The following is an 18,450-nucleotide window of genomic DNA, read 5'->3' on the forward strand; positions in this document are numbered from 1 at the left end:
CCTGCTGCTTGTAGTTTATTATTATTATTTTGCTGTCTCTCCCCCGGGGATTTGTAAGTGAAATATGTAGTTATTGTGCTGATGATCAGATTTTATCTGAAACAAAAATACTCGATTAATCTGAGAATCGGGGGGCTGAACCATGAAATTCTAAAAAGTCTTTCGGTGACACAGGCCTGTCAGTCACCTACTGGCGTTAACTCAACCTACATCCCATCCCCCCCCCCCACTATGGAATCTTTACACTTAAGATCACTATAGATTTTGTCCGGCATTATGGACACTAATACACTGCAACCAGCCCCACACCGCTGCTGGTAAGACTGAGTCAGGGTGGGTTATCAATAAACCATAAAGGTTACAATTCACTGACAGCAAGCAGAGATTTTGATATTGGTGAACTGTTTTTTGCCCTCTGCAGTGAATATATTTTATTAGGCCAGTTCACATAACATTTTCTCAGTACGACATGTTGGCATCCAGACAGATATTGGCGACATGGCCTAAAAATGTGCGTGGGGCCTTATATATGACATGATGAACAAAGTGTAAAACCTGCAGCGTATTAGAATCGCTTTGTTTTGTCTTGCAGGTCCCCCGATCATCTCCAGCACACAGACGCAACACGCGTTACATGGCGAGAAGGGACAGATCAAGTGTTTCATCCGCAGCACCCCTCCTCCAGACAGGATCGTAAGTATGGCGGCGGGGCATCTGAGAGAGTGCAGTATAATTTTGGGACAATTTTGTAGCTTCATTTCCATATGAATCTTTCCTGCTCCCCTCCTCCCTCTTTCAAACATTTTTGAAAACACAGATTTGCGCCATTACTTTCCTATGAGCCATTTCTGTATTTTGCATAAGCCCATAGAACACTTTTCCTCCGTCCATTGTTTCTTTCTCCGGAAACTGGATAAGGGATAATGGCCACATTACTGTGTGACTTTTAATGGTCGCCCCTCCCCTCAGGCCAATACACTGTGCAGCCAGAACAGTCGGTGGCGTCTGAAATGGGAGAATTATCGCTGTCTCCTGATGAGGTTTAATGAGAGCGTCAGGTATCGTTCTTGTTCTCAACTAAAACCTGCGCTCTGCTCCGAACAATCTGTCCTGAAATAGTGCCGCACTTAAAGGGATGTCGCCCTGCTGCTTAGTCCCAGCATCTGAGCTTATGGGTAATGTGTTCATTCACTTTACTGCAGCACAATAGATAATCGGCCTCTTGCGAAATTCAAAGTTTTGCCTCCTCAGTAGCAGCTGGTGTACAGTTCTATGTGTATGGACCTAGACCTGAGCAACATAACAGCCTAGACCTTAGTGACCAGGTGCAAGTCTAGACCTCAGCAACCGACTGCAAGAATACAAGCCTAGACCTCAGCAACCGACTGCAAGAATACAAGCCTAGACCTCAGCAACTGACTGCAAGAATACAAGCCTAGACCTCAGCAACCGACTGCAAGAATACAAGCCTAGACCTCAGCAACCGACTGCAAGAATACAAGCCTAGACCTCAGCAACCGACTGCAAGAATACAAGCCTAGACCTCAGCAACCGACTGCAAGAATACAAGCCTAGACCTCAGCAAACGACTGCAAGAATACAAGCCTAGACCTCAGCAACCGACTGCAAGAATACAAGCCTAGACCTCAGCAACCAACTGCAAGAATACAAGCCTAGACCTCAGCAACCGACTGCAAGAATACAAGCAAAGACCTCAGCAACCGACTGCAAGAGTACAAGCCTAGACCTCAGCAACTGACTGCAAGAATACAAGCCTAGACCTCAGCAACCGACTGCAAGAGTACAAGCCTAGACCTCAGCAACCGACTGCAAGAATACAAGCCTAGACCTCAGCAACCGACTGCAAGAATACAAGCCTAGACCTCAGCAACCGACTGCAAGAATACAAGCCTAGACCTCAGCAACCGACTGCAAGAATACAAGCCTAGACCTCAGCAACCGACTGCAAGAATACAAGCCTAGACCTCAGCAACCGACTGCAAGAATACAAGCCTAGACCCCAGCAACCGACTGCAAGAATACAAGCCTAGACATCAGCAACAGACTGCAAGAGTACAAGCCTAGACCTCAGCAACCGACTGCAAGAATACAAGCCTAGACCTCAGCAACCGACTGCAAGAATACAAGCCTAGACCTCAGCAACCGACTGCAAGAGTACAAGCCTAGACCTCAGCAACAGACTGCAAGAATACAAGCCTAGACCTCAGCAACTGACTGCAAGAGTACAAGCCTAGACCTCAGCAACCGACTGCAAGAATACAAGCCTAGACCTCAGCAACCGACTGCAAGAATACAAGCCTAGACCTCAGCAACTGACTGCAAGAGTACAAGCCTAGACCTCAGCAACCGACTGCAAGAATACAAGCCTAGACCTCAGCAACCGACTGCAAGAATACAAGCCTAGACCTCAGCAACCGACTGCAAGAATACAAGCCTAGACCTCAACAACCGACTGCAAGAATACAAGCCTAGACCTCAACAACCGACTGCAAGAATACAAGCCTAGACCTCAACAACCGACTGCAAGAATACAAGCCTAGACCTCAGCAACTGACTGCAAGAATACAAGCCTAGACCTCAGCAACCGACTGCAAGAATACAAGCCTAGACCTCAGCAACCGACTGCAAGAATACAAGCCTAGACCTCAGCAACCGACTGCAAGAATACAAGCCTAGACCTCAGCAACAGACTGCAAGAATACAAGCCTAGACCTCAGCAACCGACTGCATGAATACAAGCCTAGACCTCAGCAACCGACTGCAAGAATACAAGCCTAGACCTCAGCAACCGACTGCAAGAATACAAGCCTAGACCTCAGCAACAGACTGCAAGAGTACAAGCCTAGACCTCAGCAACCGACTGCAAGAATACAAGCCTAGACCTCAGCAACCGACTGCAAGAGTACAAGCCTAGACCTCAGCAACCGACTGCAAGAGTACAAGCCTAGACCTCAGCAACAGACTGCAAGAATACAAGCCTAGACCTCAGCAACAGACTGCAAGAATACAAGCCTAGACCTCAGCAACAGACTGCAAGAGTACAAGCCTAGACCTCAGCAACCGACTGCAAGAATACAAACCTAGACCTCAGCAACAGACTGCAAGAATACAAGCCTAGACCTCAGCAACCGACTGCAAGAGTACAAGCCTAGACCTCAGCAACCGACTGCAAGAATACAAACCTAGACCTCAGCAACCGACTGCAAGAATACAAGCCTAGACCTCAGCAACCGACTGCAAGAGTACAAGCCTAGACCTCAGCAACCGACTGCAAGAATACAAACCTAGACCTCAGCAACCGACTGCAAGAATACAAGCCTAGACCTCAGCAACCGACTGCAAGAGTACAAGCCTAGACCTCAGCAACCGACTGCAAGAATACAAGCCTAGACCTCAGCAACCGACTGCAAGAATACAAGCCTAGACCTCAGCAACCGACTGCAAGAGTACGGGCCTAGACCTCAGCAACTGACTGCAAGAATACAAGCCTAGACCTCAGCAACTGACTGCAAGAATACAAGCCTAGACCTCAGCAACTGACTGCAAGAATACAAGCCTAGACCTCAGCAACCGACTGCAAGAGTACAAGCCTAGACCTCAGCAACCGACTGCAAGAATACAAGCCTAGACCTCAGCAACAGACTGCAAGAATACAAGCCTAGACCTCAGCAACCGACTGCAAGAGTACAAGCCTAGACCTCAGTCATAAGATTTTAGTCAACTAAATCTACAGTAGACTTACAGCAATAGAATCCATGGCACTCAAGACCAGTGATTGCAAACAAACCAGCTTCTTTATTGCTCCACAGCAGGAAATACACAGGAGGACAAGTCAGAACACCAATGCTCCTTACACTCATTGTACTTCATGTGAAAAAGCGTCACACGACGCAAAATGAGTGTTTGGAACACTGGGTTCTCGAGTGTCTTGAGTACTGAGGATTCTTCTGCAGTAAGTGTTCTGAACCTTTACTCTTTTACACTGAGCATCGGACTCTATTGCAATTGCCAGTTTACTAAAATGTCGATAGATTATAGTGATAGTTTTAGTCATCATAACATAGTGTTTAGTCGCTGAAAAAGTATTGTTGCCTAAAACTATGACGTAAACTACTTTAGGTACTGACTGCGAGAGTGTGAGCTTACACCTCCGCCACTGACTGTGAGAGTATGAGCTTACACCTCAGCCACTGACTGTGAGAGGATGAGCTTACACCTCAGCCACTGACTGTGAGAGTATGAGCTTACACCTCCGCCACTGACTGTGAGGGTATGAGCTTACACCTCAGCCACTGACTGTGAGAGTATGAGTTTACACCTCAGCCACTGACTGCGAGAGTATGAGCTTACACCTCAGCCACTGACTGTGAGGGTATGAGCTTACACCTCAGCCACTGACTGTGAGAGTATGAGCTTACACCTCCGCCACTGACTGTGAGAGTATGAGCTTACACCTCCGCCACTGACTGTGAGAGTATGAGCTTACACCTCCGCCACTGACTGTGAGGGTATGAGCTTACACCTCAGCCACTGACTGTGAGAGTATGAGTTTACACCTCAGCCACTGACTGCGAGAGTATGAGCTTACACCTCAGCCACTGACTGTGAGGGTATGAGCTTACACCTCAGCCACTGACTGTGAGAGTATGAGCTTACACCTCCGCCACTGACTGTGAGGGTATGAGTTTACACCTCAGCCACTGACTGCGAGAGTATGAGCTTACACCTCAGCCACTGACTGTGAGGGTATGAGTTTACACCTCAGCCACTGACTGCGAGAGTATGAGCTTACACCTCAGCCACTGACTGTGAGGGTATGAGCTTACACCTCAGCCACTGACTGTGAGAGTATGAGCTTACACCTCAGCCACTGACTGTGAGAGTATGAGCTTACACCTCAGCCACTGACTGTGAGAGTATGAGCTTACACCTCAGCCACTGACTGTGAGAGTATGAGCTTACACCTCAGCCACTGACTGTGAGAGTATGAGCTTACACCTCAGCCACTGACTGTGAGAGTATGAGCTTACACCTCAGCCACTGACTGTGAGAGTATGAGCTTACACCTCAGCCACTGACTGTGAGAGTATGAGCTTACACCTCAGCCACTGACTGTGAGAGTATGAGCTTACACCTCCGCCACTGACTGTGAGAGTATAAGCTTACACCTCAGTCACTGACTGTGAGAGTATGAGCTTACACCTCAGCCACTGACTGTGAGAGTATGAGCTTACACCTCCGCCACTGACTGTGAGAGTATGAGCTTACACCTCCGCCACTGACTGTGAGAGTATGAGCTTACACCTCAGGCACTGACTGTGAGAGTATGAGCTTACACCTCAGCCACTGACTGTGAGAGTATGAGCTTACACCTCCGCCACTGACTGTGAGAGTATAAGCTTACACCTCCGCCACTGACTGGAGAGTATGAGCTTACACCTCCGCCACTGACTGTGAGAGTATGAGCTTACACCTCCGCCACTGACTGTGAGAGTATGAGCTTACACCTCAGCCACTGACTGCGAGAGTATGAGCTTACACCTCAGCCACTGACTGTGAGAGTATGAGCTTACACCTCAGCCACTGACTGTGAGAGTATGAGCTTACACCTCAGCCACTGACTGTGAGAGTATGAGCTTACACCTCAGCCACTGACTGTGAGAGTATGAGTTTACACCTCAGCCACTGACTGCGAGAGTATGAGCTTACACCTCAGCCACTGACTGTGAGGGTATGAGTTTACACCTCAGCCACTGACTGCGAGAGTATGAGCTTACACCTCAGCCACTGACTGTGAGGGTATGAGCTTACACCTCAGCCACTGACTGTGAGAGTATGAGCTTACACCTCAGCCACTGACTGTGAGAGTATGAGCTTACACCTCAGCCACTGACTGTGAGAGTATGAGCTTACACCTCAGCCACTGACTGTGAGAGTATGAGCTTACACCTCAGCCACTGACTGTGAGGGTATAAGCTTACACCTCAGACACTGACTGTGAGAGTATGAGCTTACACCTCCGCCACTGACTGTGAGAGTATGAGCTTACACCTCCGCCACTGACTGTGAGAGTATGAGCTTACACCTCAGCCACTGACTGCGAGAGTATGAGCTTACACCTCAGCCACTGACTGTGAGAGTATGAGCTTACACCTCAGCCACTGACTGTGAGAGTATGAGCTTACACCTCAGCCACTGACTGTGAGAGTATGAGCTTACACCTCAGCCACTGACTGTGAGGGTATGAGCTTACACCTCAGCCACTGACTGTGAGGGTATGAGCTTACACCTCAGCCACTGACTGTGAGAGTATGAGCTTACACCTCTGCCACTGACTGTGAGAGTATGAGCTTACACCTCCGCCACTGACTGTGAGAGTATGAGCTTACACCTCCGCCACTGACTGTGAGAGTATAAGCTTACACCTCAGACACTGACTGTGAGAGTATGAGCTTACACCTCCGCCACTGACTGTGAGAGTATGAGCTTACACCTCCGCCACTGACTGTGAGAGTATGAGCTTACACCTCAGCCACTGACTGCGAGAGTATGAGCTTACACCTCAGCCACTGACTGTGAGAGTATGAGCTTACACCTCAGCCACTGACTGTGAGAGTATGAGCTTACACCTCAGCCACTGACTGTGAGAGTATGAGCTTACACCTCAGCCACTGACTGTGAGGGTATGAGCTTACACCTCAGCCACTGACTGTGAGGGTATGAGCTTACACCTCAGCCACTGACTGTGAGGGTATGAGCTTACACCTCAGCCACTGACTGTGAGAGTATGAGCTTACACCTCAGCCACTGACTGTGAGAGTATGAGCTTACACCTCAGCCACTGACTGTGAGAGTATGAGCTTACACCTCAGCCACTGACTGTGAGAGTATGAGCTTACACCTCAGCCACTGACTGTGAGAGTATGAGCTTACACCTCAGCCACTGACTGTGAGAGTATGAGCTTACACCTCAGCCACTGACTGTGAGAGTATGAGCTTACACCTCAGCCACTGACTGTGAGAGTATAAGATTACACCTCAGCCACTGACTGTGAGGGTATGAGCTTAGACCTCAGTCACTTACTGAGAGTATAAGCTTACACCTCCGCCACTGACTGTGAGAGTATGAGCTTACACCTCAGCCACTGACTGTGAGAGTATGAGCTTACACCTCAGCCACTGACTGTGAGAGTATGAGCTTACACCTCAGCCACTGACTGTGAGAGTATGAGCTTACACCTCCGCCACTGACTGTGAGAGTATGAGCTTACACCTCAGCCACTGACTGTGAGAGTATGAGCTTACACCTCCGCCACTGACTGTGAGAGTATGAGCTTACACCTCCGCCACTGACTGTGAGAGTATGAGCTTACACCTCAGGCACTGACTGTGAGAGTATGAGCTTACACCTCAGCCACTGACTGTGAGAGTATGAGCTTACACCTCCGCCACTGACTGTGAGAGTATGAGCTTACACCTCAGCCACTGACTGTGAGAGTATGAGCTTACACCTCCGCCACTGACTGTGAGAGTATAAGCTTACACCTCAGACACTGACTGTGAGAGTATGAGCTTACACCTCCGCCACTGACTGTGAGAGTATGAGCTTACACCTCCGCCACTGACTGTGAGAGTATGAGCTTACACCTCAGCCACTGACTGTGAGAGTATGAGCTTACATCTCAGCCACTGACTGTGAGAGTATGAGCTTACACCTCCGCCACTGACTGTGAGAGTATGAGCTTACACCTCTGCCACTGACTGTGAGAGTATGAGCTTACACCTCAGGCACTGACTGTGAGAGTATGAGCTTACACCTCAGCCACTGACTGCGAGAGCATGGGCTTAGACCTCAGCCACTGACTGTGAGAGTATGAGCTTACACCTCCGCCACTGACTGTGAGAGTATGAGCTTACACCTCAGGCACTGACTGTGAGATTATGAGCTTACACCTCAGCCACTAACTGTAAGAGTATGAGCTTACACCTCAGCCACTGACTGTGAGAGTATGAGCTTACACCTCCGCCACTGACTGTGAGAGTATGAGCTTACACCTCAGCCACTGACTGTGAGAGCATGGGCTTACACCTCAGCCACTGACTGTGAGAGTATGAGCTTACACCTCAGCCACTGACTGTGAGAGTATGAGCTTACACCTCAGCCACTGACTGTGAGAGCATGGGCTTACACCTCAGCCACTGACTGTGAGAGTATGAGCTTACACCTCCGCCACTGACTGTGAGAGTATGAGCTTACACCTCCGCCACTGACTGTGAGAGTATGAGCTTACACCTCAGCCACTGACTGTGAGAGTATGAGCTTACATCTCAGCCACTGACTGTGAGAGTATGAGCTTACACCTCCGCCACTGACTGTGAGAGTATGAGCTTACACCTCTGCCACTGACTGTGAGAGTATGAGCTTACACCTCCGCCACTGACTGTGAGAGTATGAGCTTACACCTCCGCCACTGACTGTGAGAGTATGAGCTTACACCTCAGGCACTGACTGTGAGAGTATGAGCTTACACCTCAGCCACTGACTGCGAGAGCATGGGCTTAGACCTCAGCCACTGACTGTGAGAGTATGAGCTTACACCTCCGCCACTGACTGTGAGAGTATGAGCTTACACCTCAGGCACTGACTGTGAGATTATGAGCTTACACCTCAGCCACTAACTGTAAGAGTATGAGCTTACACCTCAGCCACTGACTGTGAGAGTATGAGCTTACACCTCCGCCACTGACTGTGAGAGTATGAGCTTACACCTCAGCCACTGACTGTGAGAGCATGGGCTTACACCTCAGCCACTGACTGTGAGAGTATGAGCTTACACCTCAGCCACTGACTGTGAGAGTATGAGCTTACACCTCAGCCACTGACTGTGAGAGCATGGGCTTACACCTCAGCCACTGACTGTGAGAGTATGAGCTTACACCTCAGCCACTGACTGTGAGAGTATGAGCTTACACCTCAGCCACTGACTGTGAGAGTATGAGCTTACACCTCAGCCACTGACTGTGAGAGCATGAGCTTAGACCTCTACTACTGACTACTTATTATTGTCTTTAACTAGTTGCGCAATACTTAACATAGTTGTACAGAGCTCCGGAATACTGTAATGAGTGTAGACCAGTGATTCCTAACCTATGTCTCACCAGCAGTTGCAGAACTACAACTATAGATGTCGGTGCATTCTGGGAATTGAATTTTTGCAATAGCTAGAGAGCCACCGGTTGGGGGAATCCCTTGTTTAGACAGTCCCCCTTGAATAGTAAGGACTCTAGACAAAGGCTGTTATCCCCACCCATCCACCATATATAGAATCTCCATGCAGTGTTCTATAGGGGAATCCTCACTCAGATCTGCCCCTATGGATTATTTACACCCAATTTGTGGCGCGTTGAGGAGGGGGGTGGGGATGATGTGGTGGCACTAGGCTGGCTGGTACCTGTAGTACTACTCGGGAGTCAATAGTGCTAAGAGCAGTGTTGCAGTCCCATGTAAACCCCCAATTCACGTGCAGCCTTTCCCTTTTGTAGATTGACATTCCTAGAGTATGGTTTATGATCGCCCATCATCCACCGCCGTGCTGTCTCCTCCGGAGCCCATGCCGCCCTCCTGTGCCTCAGACCTACATGAAACGCACTCCTATCATCCACAAACTGGTATTCAGCAGCTTCTCCAGAGTCTTGCGCACATTCCAAAAATAAAACCAGGACATCTTTGATGTTCTTTCTATCAATCTCAGTGCCCGCAGGCTCGCAGATAGCTGGGGGGGGGAGGCTTTTGTGTAATCTATTTTTACCTCATCCACCTACACACAAACAAGCCGAAGGATCTCGGCGAGCCTGTGCGCTCTGTGCCGGGAGGTGCACAAACACTCACGAACTGATTAAGAGATAATCACCCGAGAACGAGTAATTACATTACATATATCCACAGTCACAGTCCCACCGGGGGACCCACCGGCCAAGTGGCCACCACCTGAGGGGCTCCGGGTATAGGCAAAGTGATGGCGCTCAGATAGGAAAACACTATTTACACTATAGTCCCAAAATAAGGCTGGGACCCGCTGCCACCATGGTTTAGTATCCAAGTGTGCAAAGTGCATCCTATTCCATATTCCAGTGGTCTCTAAACTGTGCACCTCCAGCTGTTGCAAAACTACAACTCCCAGCATGCCGGGACAGCCGTTGGCTAGTGGAGCATGAATGGCCTATAAGCCTCTGCATGTCTTTGTAATATTCACCTCAATTAGAAAAATTACCCATTTGGTCCTTGTTATGCATGGACCATTTCAAATGGCCTCCAAACTGTGGACCTGTAGCAGTTGCAAAACTACAACTCCCAGCGTGCCCGGACAGCCAACGGCTGTCCGGGCATGCTGGGAGTTGTAGTTTTGCAACTGCTACAGGTCCACATTTTAGAGACCACTGACCTATAGTGAAATCTCACCCTGGGCCACAGTATCTGCAAATTCATCAAGGTCTTAAATGGGTATTCCGGTGGAAATTATTATTATTTTTTTTAAATCAACTGGTGCCAGAAAGTTAAACAGATTTGTAAATTACTTCTATTAAAAAATCTTAATCCTTCCAGTACTTATTAGCTGCTGAACACTACAGAGGAAATTCTTTTCTTTTTTGGAACACAGAGCTCTCTGCTGACATCATGAGCACAGTGCTCTCTGCTGACACCTCTGTCCATTTTAGTAACGGTCCAGAGCTGCCTATGTTTGCTAAGGGGATTTTCTCCTACTCTGGACAGTTCTTAAAATAAACAGAGATGTCAGCAGAGAGCACTGTGGTCATGATGTCAGCAGAGAGCTCTGTGTTCCAAAAAGAAAAGAATTTCCTCTGTAGTATACAGCAGCTAATAAGTACTAGAAGGATTAAGATTATTATTATTTTTTTAATAGAAGTAATTTAGTAGTAGTAGTAGTTTTCCACCGGAGTACCCCTTTAAGAAATCATTCAGATTATTGTGGCTGTCCGGCCATGCTGGGAGTTGTAGTCCTGCAACAGCTGGGTGCACCCTGTTTGGGAAACACTGGTGAAGGATGCAAGCACGCAGCAGGCTGTACAGCAGAGTGTATAGGAACTGGCTGTAGTTGCACTGTCCATGGTGCTGAAGCTGTGGTGTAAGTCACATAGACCATGCTGGGAGTTGTAGTTTTGCAACAGCTGGAGGGTCACAGTTTAGAGACCGCTGGTATATGCTTGTCTTCACTGACAGCTTTGTTAGTGAATGCCAGGTTTTTGCTACCTTGCTTGTATAGGCAGTAAAAATAAAAGGTTCTGGAGCGCCCCCCTATAGTCCCAAGTGTAATGGAATACAGGAAACCACTGACTTTACTTGTAATAGTGAATTCTGCATAAACTCTACTGTATATGGGGAAAGATTGGGGTCTCTGCTTCCATTCCAGGTTTTTAAAGACCACCCACCCTCCATCCTCTATCCTCTGGCCTGACAGTCCTGGAAGTCCTGTGGAAGTCATTAATAGTGTGAAGGATTTCTTAAAGGGGTACTCCAGTGGAAAACTTTATTTTTTTTTAAATCAACTGGTGCCAGAAAGTTAAACAGATTTGTAAATTACTTCTAGTAAAAAAAAATAAAAAAAAAATCCTTCCAGTACTTATCAGCTGCTGTATACTACAGAGGAAATTATTTTCTTTTTGGATTTCTTTTCTGTCTGACCACAGTGCTCTCTGCTGACACATCGGTCCATGTCAGGAACTGTCCAGAGCAGGAGAAAATCCCCATAGCAAACATATGCTGCTCTGGACAGTTCCAAAAATGGACAGAGGTGTCAGCAGAGAGCACTGTGGACAGACAGAGAATAAATCCAAAAAGAAAAGAATTTCCTCTGTAGTATACAGCAGCTAATAAGTACTGGAAGGATTAAGATTTTTTTAATAGAAGTAATTTATAAATCTGTTTAACTTTTTGGCACCAGTTGATTTAAAAAAAAAAAATGTTTCCCACTGGAGTACCCCTTTAAGTCCTTTTCTTAAAGGGGTACACCCTGCCTTTCCATGGTAAGTAGGCATTTTGCCGAAAACCATGAGGGTGATTTTTCTGGTCTGAGCCTTCAGGGGATTGAAAGGGTTACTCAAAACATCAGAGGAGGGAACTTGAAACAAAAATTACTAGACAGGGAAGTTTTTTGGATTATTAAATTGCAGACGAGGAATCCATCCGGTCTTAATTTATGAACGTATGTAATCCTGCATTATTAAAATCCCTGTCTGGTAATATATACATTACATTAAACATACTGTATCAAAAAGTATTGTTGGGTTCCACTACTGATGTAGTATGGGTTATCCTTCTAGATATACTCACACAGTTCACTTAGGTGGGTGGATGACTCTATATGCATAACAGCAAGTTGTAATAATCTTATAAATATTATGTTCAAGGTATACGATATAATAAGATGTTTTATGCGGATATGTGTTACATCGGATATGCTTAATTTCATTTTCTTTTTTGAAAATTTTCCAAAATATAAATAATATGTATAAAGTAAATTAGAGTATAAATAAACAACAAATGTTGGCTCATGCATTTTCCGATGATCACACATAAACATGAATATGAATCCGACATCAATATGGAGGTATTATAGTGTTTTAAAAAAAATCTGTTTTTGTAAAAAGTTTTTTTGTAACTTTTTGTACATGTTTTTTCATGTGTTAATTTTAGTTACCATTCACATTGAACATGCGTTTTTACAATGTATGTTATATGTAGGAGAATGATGGGTTAAACCCTGGGAGATCCTCCCATGGGTGGATCCCCATTTTTCCCCTCCATAAAAGAGATCCATGTGCACACTTTGTTTGTAAGACTAAGGCTGTTGATTGCGGCCGAAACGCGTCACCTGTCATCGTTTGGTGTTATGGCTGAATACATTTTCGTATTGCATGACATCCGCGCTGGACATTCTTTGCTTCTACCAGTACACCCTGCCTCATACCACAAGTTTCAGCACCATGGACAGCACTCCTTACTACAACCAGTTTCCATACACGTCTCTGCACTTACACACTCTGCAGCCATATCTTTGCAGCTTACACTCTCCTCTCTTTGCCTTACTTTCTACCATGCATTCTGCTCTCAACCACTTTGTTCCAGAGGTTTATTCTGTTGAAATGTAAGACACGGTAACATAACTGAGTGTCAACCAGGACCCTCACAGACTGAGGACTTAGGGTGGGTTTTCTGGCAGCTATGGGAAGTATAGAGGGCTATGATGATGAGTGTACTAGTCCTTGATGTACATATATGTAGGTCACGCAGCAAAGTGGCTGTAACCTAATGTAAGTCTGTGAATCCCACAAATAAGATACATAAAAAGGAGGTCTGATTGAGTAACTTTACATATCCTTTCTTTTATGTACGCAAAGCACAGGAATGAGACTTTTGACGCCAGGATTTCGATATACATACAGAAAGGCACTTGTTCAGCTCTTTCCTTTCTGAATTTTTTTTTTATCCTCTTGGAGGCTAAGACAATGTGGCCAAATGTTTCCTAGAACTAGACTTTAAGTGATACTATCAAGATGGGCGGCAGTAGGATATGGTTTAAAGGGGTTCTCCACCATAAGGTGATTTTAGTATGTACCTGGCAGACAGTAATGGACATGCTTAGGAAGGATTTGCTCTTGTCTTGTGGCTAAATGGCTATGTTGTGAGATTACCATAGCACTGTGGCTAGCTTTTTGTGAACTGGTATTTCCTGTTCGAGTTCTCTTTTACCTACAAATCCCACAATTCCATTTTCCTCCCTCCCACACATCAGCCACCCCACCCATTGAAACATTAATGAGCTGCATCCATTCAAAAGACCTGTGGTTTTCAATCAGGGTGCCTACAGCTGTTGCATTAGTTGCAGATTGATCTCTCTCCCACCAAGCGATCGCTCCACCCATTGAAGCAGACAGGCTCCCTGTCATCAGCTGACTAGTGAGGTCAGGTCTCGGACACATTGCAACCTGGGAAAAATCTGAGACAACAGTCATTTTGTATGCTGGGAAAAATAAATATTGGGGTGAAAATCACAGAAAAATTGTGAGAAAACCGACACACACAGGTACAGACACTATATTATGGACTACACTAACTTTACAGCCCCTGTAGCATAGTCAAAAAAAATCCTGGAATACCCCTTTAACTAAAAGTGCAATCCCGTTGCCCAAGACTAGCGCCGAAACTCATATGATCAGTCTGGGGACATCCGGGTTGAAACCATCACTAGTGTTTCCCGATTAGGGTGGCTCCAGCTTTTGCAAAACTACAACTTCCAGCATGCCCGGACAGCCTTTGGCTGTCCGGGCATGCTGGAAGTTGTAGTTTTGCAACAGCTGGAGGCACCCTGGTTGGGAAACACTGGTGTATGAGCCCAATCCTCATGTGTTAATTTCCCAGCACTGATCCATACAGCACATATGTCATGTATAAATCTATAATTCCATAACTTTATTCTATATTTACGTTCTCCTCCTAGGCCTGGTCATGGAAGGAGAATGTCCTGGAATCAGGGACCTCTGGCCGGTACACGGTGGAAACCGTCAGCACGGACGAAGGCGTCATCTCTACACTGAGCATCAGCAACATCGTGCGGGCCGACTTCCAAACCATATACAACTGCACGGCGTGGAACAGCTTCGGCTCCGACACCGAGATAATACGACTGAAGGAGCAAGGTGAGGGGGCGGCTATATACATGCATGAACAGTATACATGACCATAAAAAGGGAACGCCACCTTAGCTCACCTCAGGACCCCTTCTGATCCCTCTAGCGAGCTCAAGATGGGGCCAGATCTACAACCTGCCCCGAAGTTTGGAATAGCTGCCAAAATATGTAGACTAAAGAGATAAACTATACATGGGTAACGTGTCCTTAGGGTGGCGTCCTCCATAATATCCTGGTTGCCCTATTTGAATGATGATCAGCCGTACTATGTCACCAGCTTTTTATTGGCTAAAGGGGTATTCCAGGAAAAAACTTTTTTATATATATCAACTGGCTCCAGAAAGTTAAACAGATTTGTAAATTACTTCTATTAAAAAAATCTTAATCCTTTCAGTACTTATGAGCTTCTGAAGTTAAGGTTGTTCTTTTCTGTCTAAGTGCTCTCTGATGACACCTGTCCCGGGAAACGCCCAGTTTAGAAGCAAATCCCCATAGCAAACCTCTTCTAAACTGGGCGGTTCCCGAGACACGAGTCATCAGAGAGCACTTAGACAGAAAAGAACAACCTTAACTTCAGAAGCTCATAAGTACTGAAAGGATTAAGATTTTTTTTTTAATAGAAGTAATTTACAAATCTGTTTAACTTTCTGGAGCCAGTTGATATATAAAAAAAAGTTTTTTCCTGGAATACCCCTTTAATTTAGACTACATCAGATGTAAAGGACATTGGGGGAGATTTATCAAAACCCGTCCAGAGGAAAAGTTGCCCAGTTGCCCATAGCAACCAATCAGATCGCTTCTTTCATTTTGCAGAGGCCGTGTTAAAAATGAAAGCAGCGATCTGATTGGTTGCTATGGGCAACTGGGCAAATTTTCCTCTGGACGGGTTTTGATAAATCTCCCCCATTGTCTCCATTTGGTGCAGGACTTAGTGGGGGGCCCCTCTCCCCCATTCTGCAGGTTTCACTATAAAATATAACCTATACCAGAATAAAGAGTTTACGTATTTGGTGGTTGCCGCTAAACAACCAACTTTACCCATCGCAGGGGTTATTTGATAAGAATGGACCCACGGTTCAACACCTTTATATCGAAAGTGCCTGACTGTCCGCCATTCTAGGAGATGTAGTTCATTTTATCCTTAGGTGAGAAATGGCAACTTAGGGAAAAGTATCGCCTAGAATTTTTTTTCTAGTCTGTTTCTATTTTCTGATTGTATTTTTATTTTATTTCATTTTTTGTACTTTAATATCAAAGCGGCCATCTTGCCTGAGCTGTTTTTAGAGGAGATCTCTGGCGAAAAATACGTTATCCCCTATCCACAGGATAAGGGATAAGTATCTGATCGCGCGGGGGTGGTCCGACCGCTGAGACCCCCTGCAATCTCCGTAAGGGGACCCAGCACTCAGGAAGCCGAGTACAGCTCTCCGGCATCATCTGCATTTAACTGCATTTCGAGATACGCTTTACCGCAAGCTCCATGGACATAGGCAACAATAGACAGGAGCTGTCCCATTCGAAGGAATGCAAAACTCTTCTGGGCGTGCTCTGTGACCTTTACACGGGGAGGGGGAGGCTGAGCTCTGAGCTTCAGCTAATCAGATCCTGTTTGATCTAAACACCGGTGACGCCTTTCCCTGTAATGCTGTAGACATCGCTTTCCGAAAGTCTTCTGCTTATCATCACAGACAGAACAGGAAGCCTCAGCTTAGTTTTAGGCCTAAAACTGCAAGATTTCAGGATTATTTTGAAATATAGATACTGAAATGAAAAATGAAAAAAATATATTCAACAGAAAAATGTGAACACATAGGTCGGTAGGTTATTGTTCTGGGGAACATCCCCCCTTTAAGGTCTCATTTTGCTTGAAGAGAGCTGCAGGGATCTGGGAGAATTTTTTGTATTCTATGTTTTCTATGAAAAACATAAAATAATGTGAAAAATCCATTGTGTGACGTGGATAGATCTATCATTACAGATCATAGCGCTACTATCAGCATCGGGTATGACAGTGTTTTCCAACCAGAGTGCCTCCAGCTATTGCAAAACTACAACTCCCAGCATGCCCGGACAGCCTTTGGCTGTCCGGGCATGCTGGGAGTTGTAGTTTTGCAACAGCTGGAGGCCCCCTGGTTGGGAAATACTGGTGTATGAGCAGTGAGTATCCTATATGGTTCTCATGTTCCTTCCCCAGGATCTCACGATCTTCTGTTCCCTCTCAGGCTGTGTTACTTCATATCTTGGTGGGCTCCTGCTTGTTCGGTGTCTGCACTCAGCAGTCTCTATTACGTGGCACTGCGATGGGGGAAACTTTGCATCGGGGAATGCACAAAAAGTCAGATGCACAAACAAGTTTTACCTTTCTCTGATCAAATTTCTGCTTTCTCTGCAGAATCAGCTAAGCAGAATTGTTGAATGCAGCTCTGGATGTTCATGGAGTAAAAGACGAGATGTAACACAAAATCAGTACAGCCACATAATATATGTAACCTATATCATTATAGGACTGCAACTTGTCATTTCAGGCTCTAACCACTACATATAATGTGGTGAGGGTGTGATGCAGGGCAGATGGAATTACCCTAGGGGCAGATGGCATTAACTCCTTGCGTTCGTGACGCCAGGGTGTGGTTTATCCTAAATACCACCAGAAGGGATACCGCTGGATCCTGGGTTAGGCAAAGAGGCAATAATGACTCCGACACCAAGTGACGGACAACGGCAGCTTTACTGAGTGACAGATGGAACATTCTATACAGCTTGGCTAGGTCCACGGAGGTGACCAGTGGCTTAATGGGACTTGTAGTGGACTGGGACAATATTGATGCTAACTGAAGGCGGGTGACTTTTGACTTGACTATACCCCAATTGTAGCTTACTTGTAGAATTGTGGCTGCAGGACTGACTTGAGGCCTTCTATGGACTCCAGACATTCTAGGACTTAACCTGCTGCAACTCAGCATAAGCAGGAAGAGAGAGAGAGAGAGCAGAGACTCCACCTAGGGCTTATATGGGGGAGACACTGAGGGGTCCCATAGGTCACCCTAAGGTCACATGGTCACTGATACCTCACTGGGTTACAATCACATGACAACTGGTAATCACATGTTAGCAATTCTTAAAGCTATAACACCTTTTATAAACATTATACAATATAATGCAGGCAATATATATATATATATATATATATATATACAAGGGGACAGGTGTAGTGGGGGCCCAGGAGTCACTGTAGGGAGGCTGCCGGATAGGGCAGCAGGGGTACGGGGCTACAACTCCCGTACCGGGCCACCACAATAACACTTGGCTGTATTGATCTTGTGTTACAAGATGTTTTTCTCCAGTAACATCTAGAGCTGCGTTCAAACATTCTGCTTATCTGAGATCCCATAATGCACTGCACTCAGATATAGGTGCAGTTTTTTTTCTGTTTATTTTGCACATCCAACTTCTGTGTTCTGACTGGTGCAAAATGTACCCCATTGTAGTGTTGTGCTCAGAGCAGACACTGAACAAGCAGGAGCCAACCCAGATGTAACATCATACAGCCCGAGAGGGAAGAGAAGGAACATGAGATCCATACAGGACACTCTGGGTCCTTTCCTCTGTAATCCATAATGATTCAAATGGCTGTAACATGTTGTGTGCAGACACTGAACCAGCAGGTCCTGCAAACTAGAATTCTATGTGCAGCTCTGGATGTAACTGGAGTAAAAGACAAGA

General features: G+C 46.1%; 1 protein-coding gene across 3 annotated transcripts in view; it reads left to right on the plus strand.

Annotated features, from left to right (window-relative positions):
- KIRREL3 (kirre like nephrin family adhesion molecule 3) overlaps positions 1–18,450 on the plus strand; it is an 882,952-nt gene that overhangs the window by 813,137 nt on the left and 51,365 nt on the right. For all 3 annotated transcript variants that reach the window (XM_056542707.1, XM_056542708.1, XM_056542709.1), the window contains exons 11-12: positions 593–693; positions 14,538–14,736. In XM_056542707.1, coding sequence (XP_056398682.1) covers positions 593–693; positions 14,538–14,736 — 300 coding nt within the window. The remainder of the gene's footprint in view (positions 1–592; positions 694–14,537; positions 14,737–18,450) is intronic.

This window comes from Hyla sarda, chromosome 10 (genome assembly GCF_029499605.1).
Source record: "Hyla sarda isolate aHylSar1 chromosome 10, aHylSar1.hap1, whole genome shotgun sequence".
Classification (NCBI taxonomy): Eukaryota; Metazoa; Chordata; class Amphibia; order Anura; family Hylidae; genus Hyla; species Hyla sarda.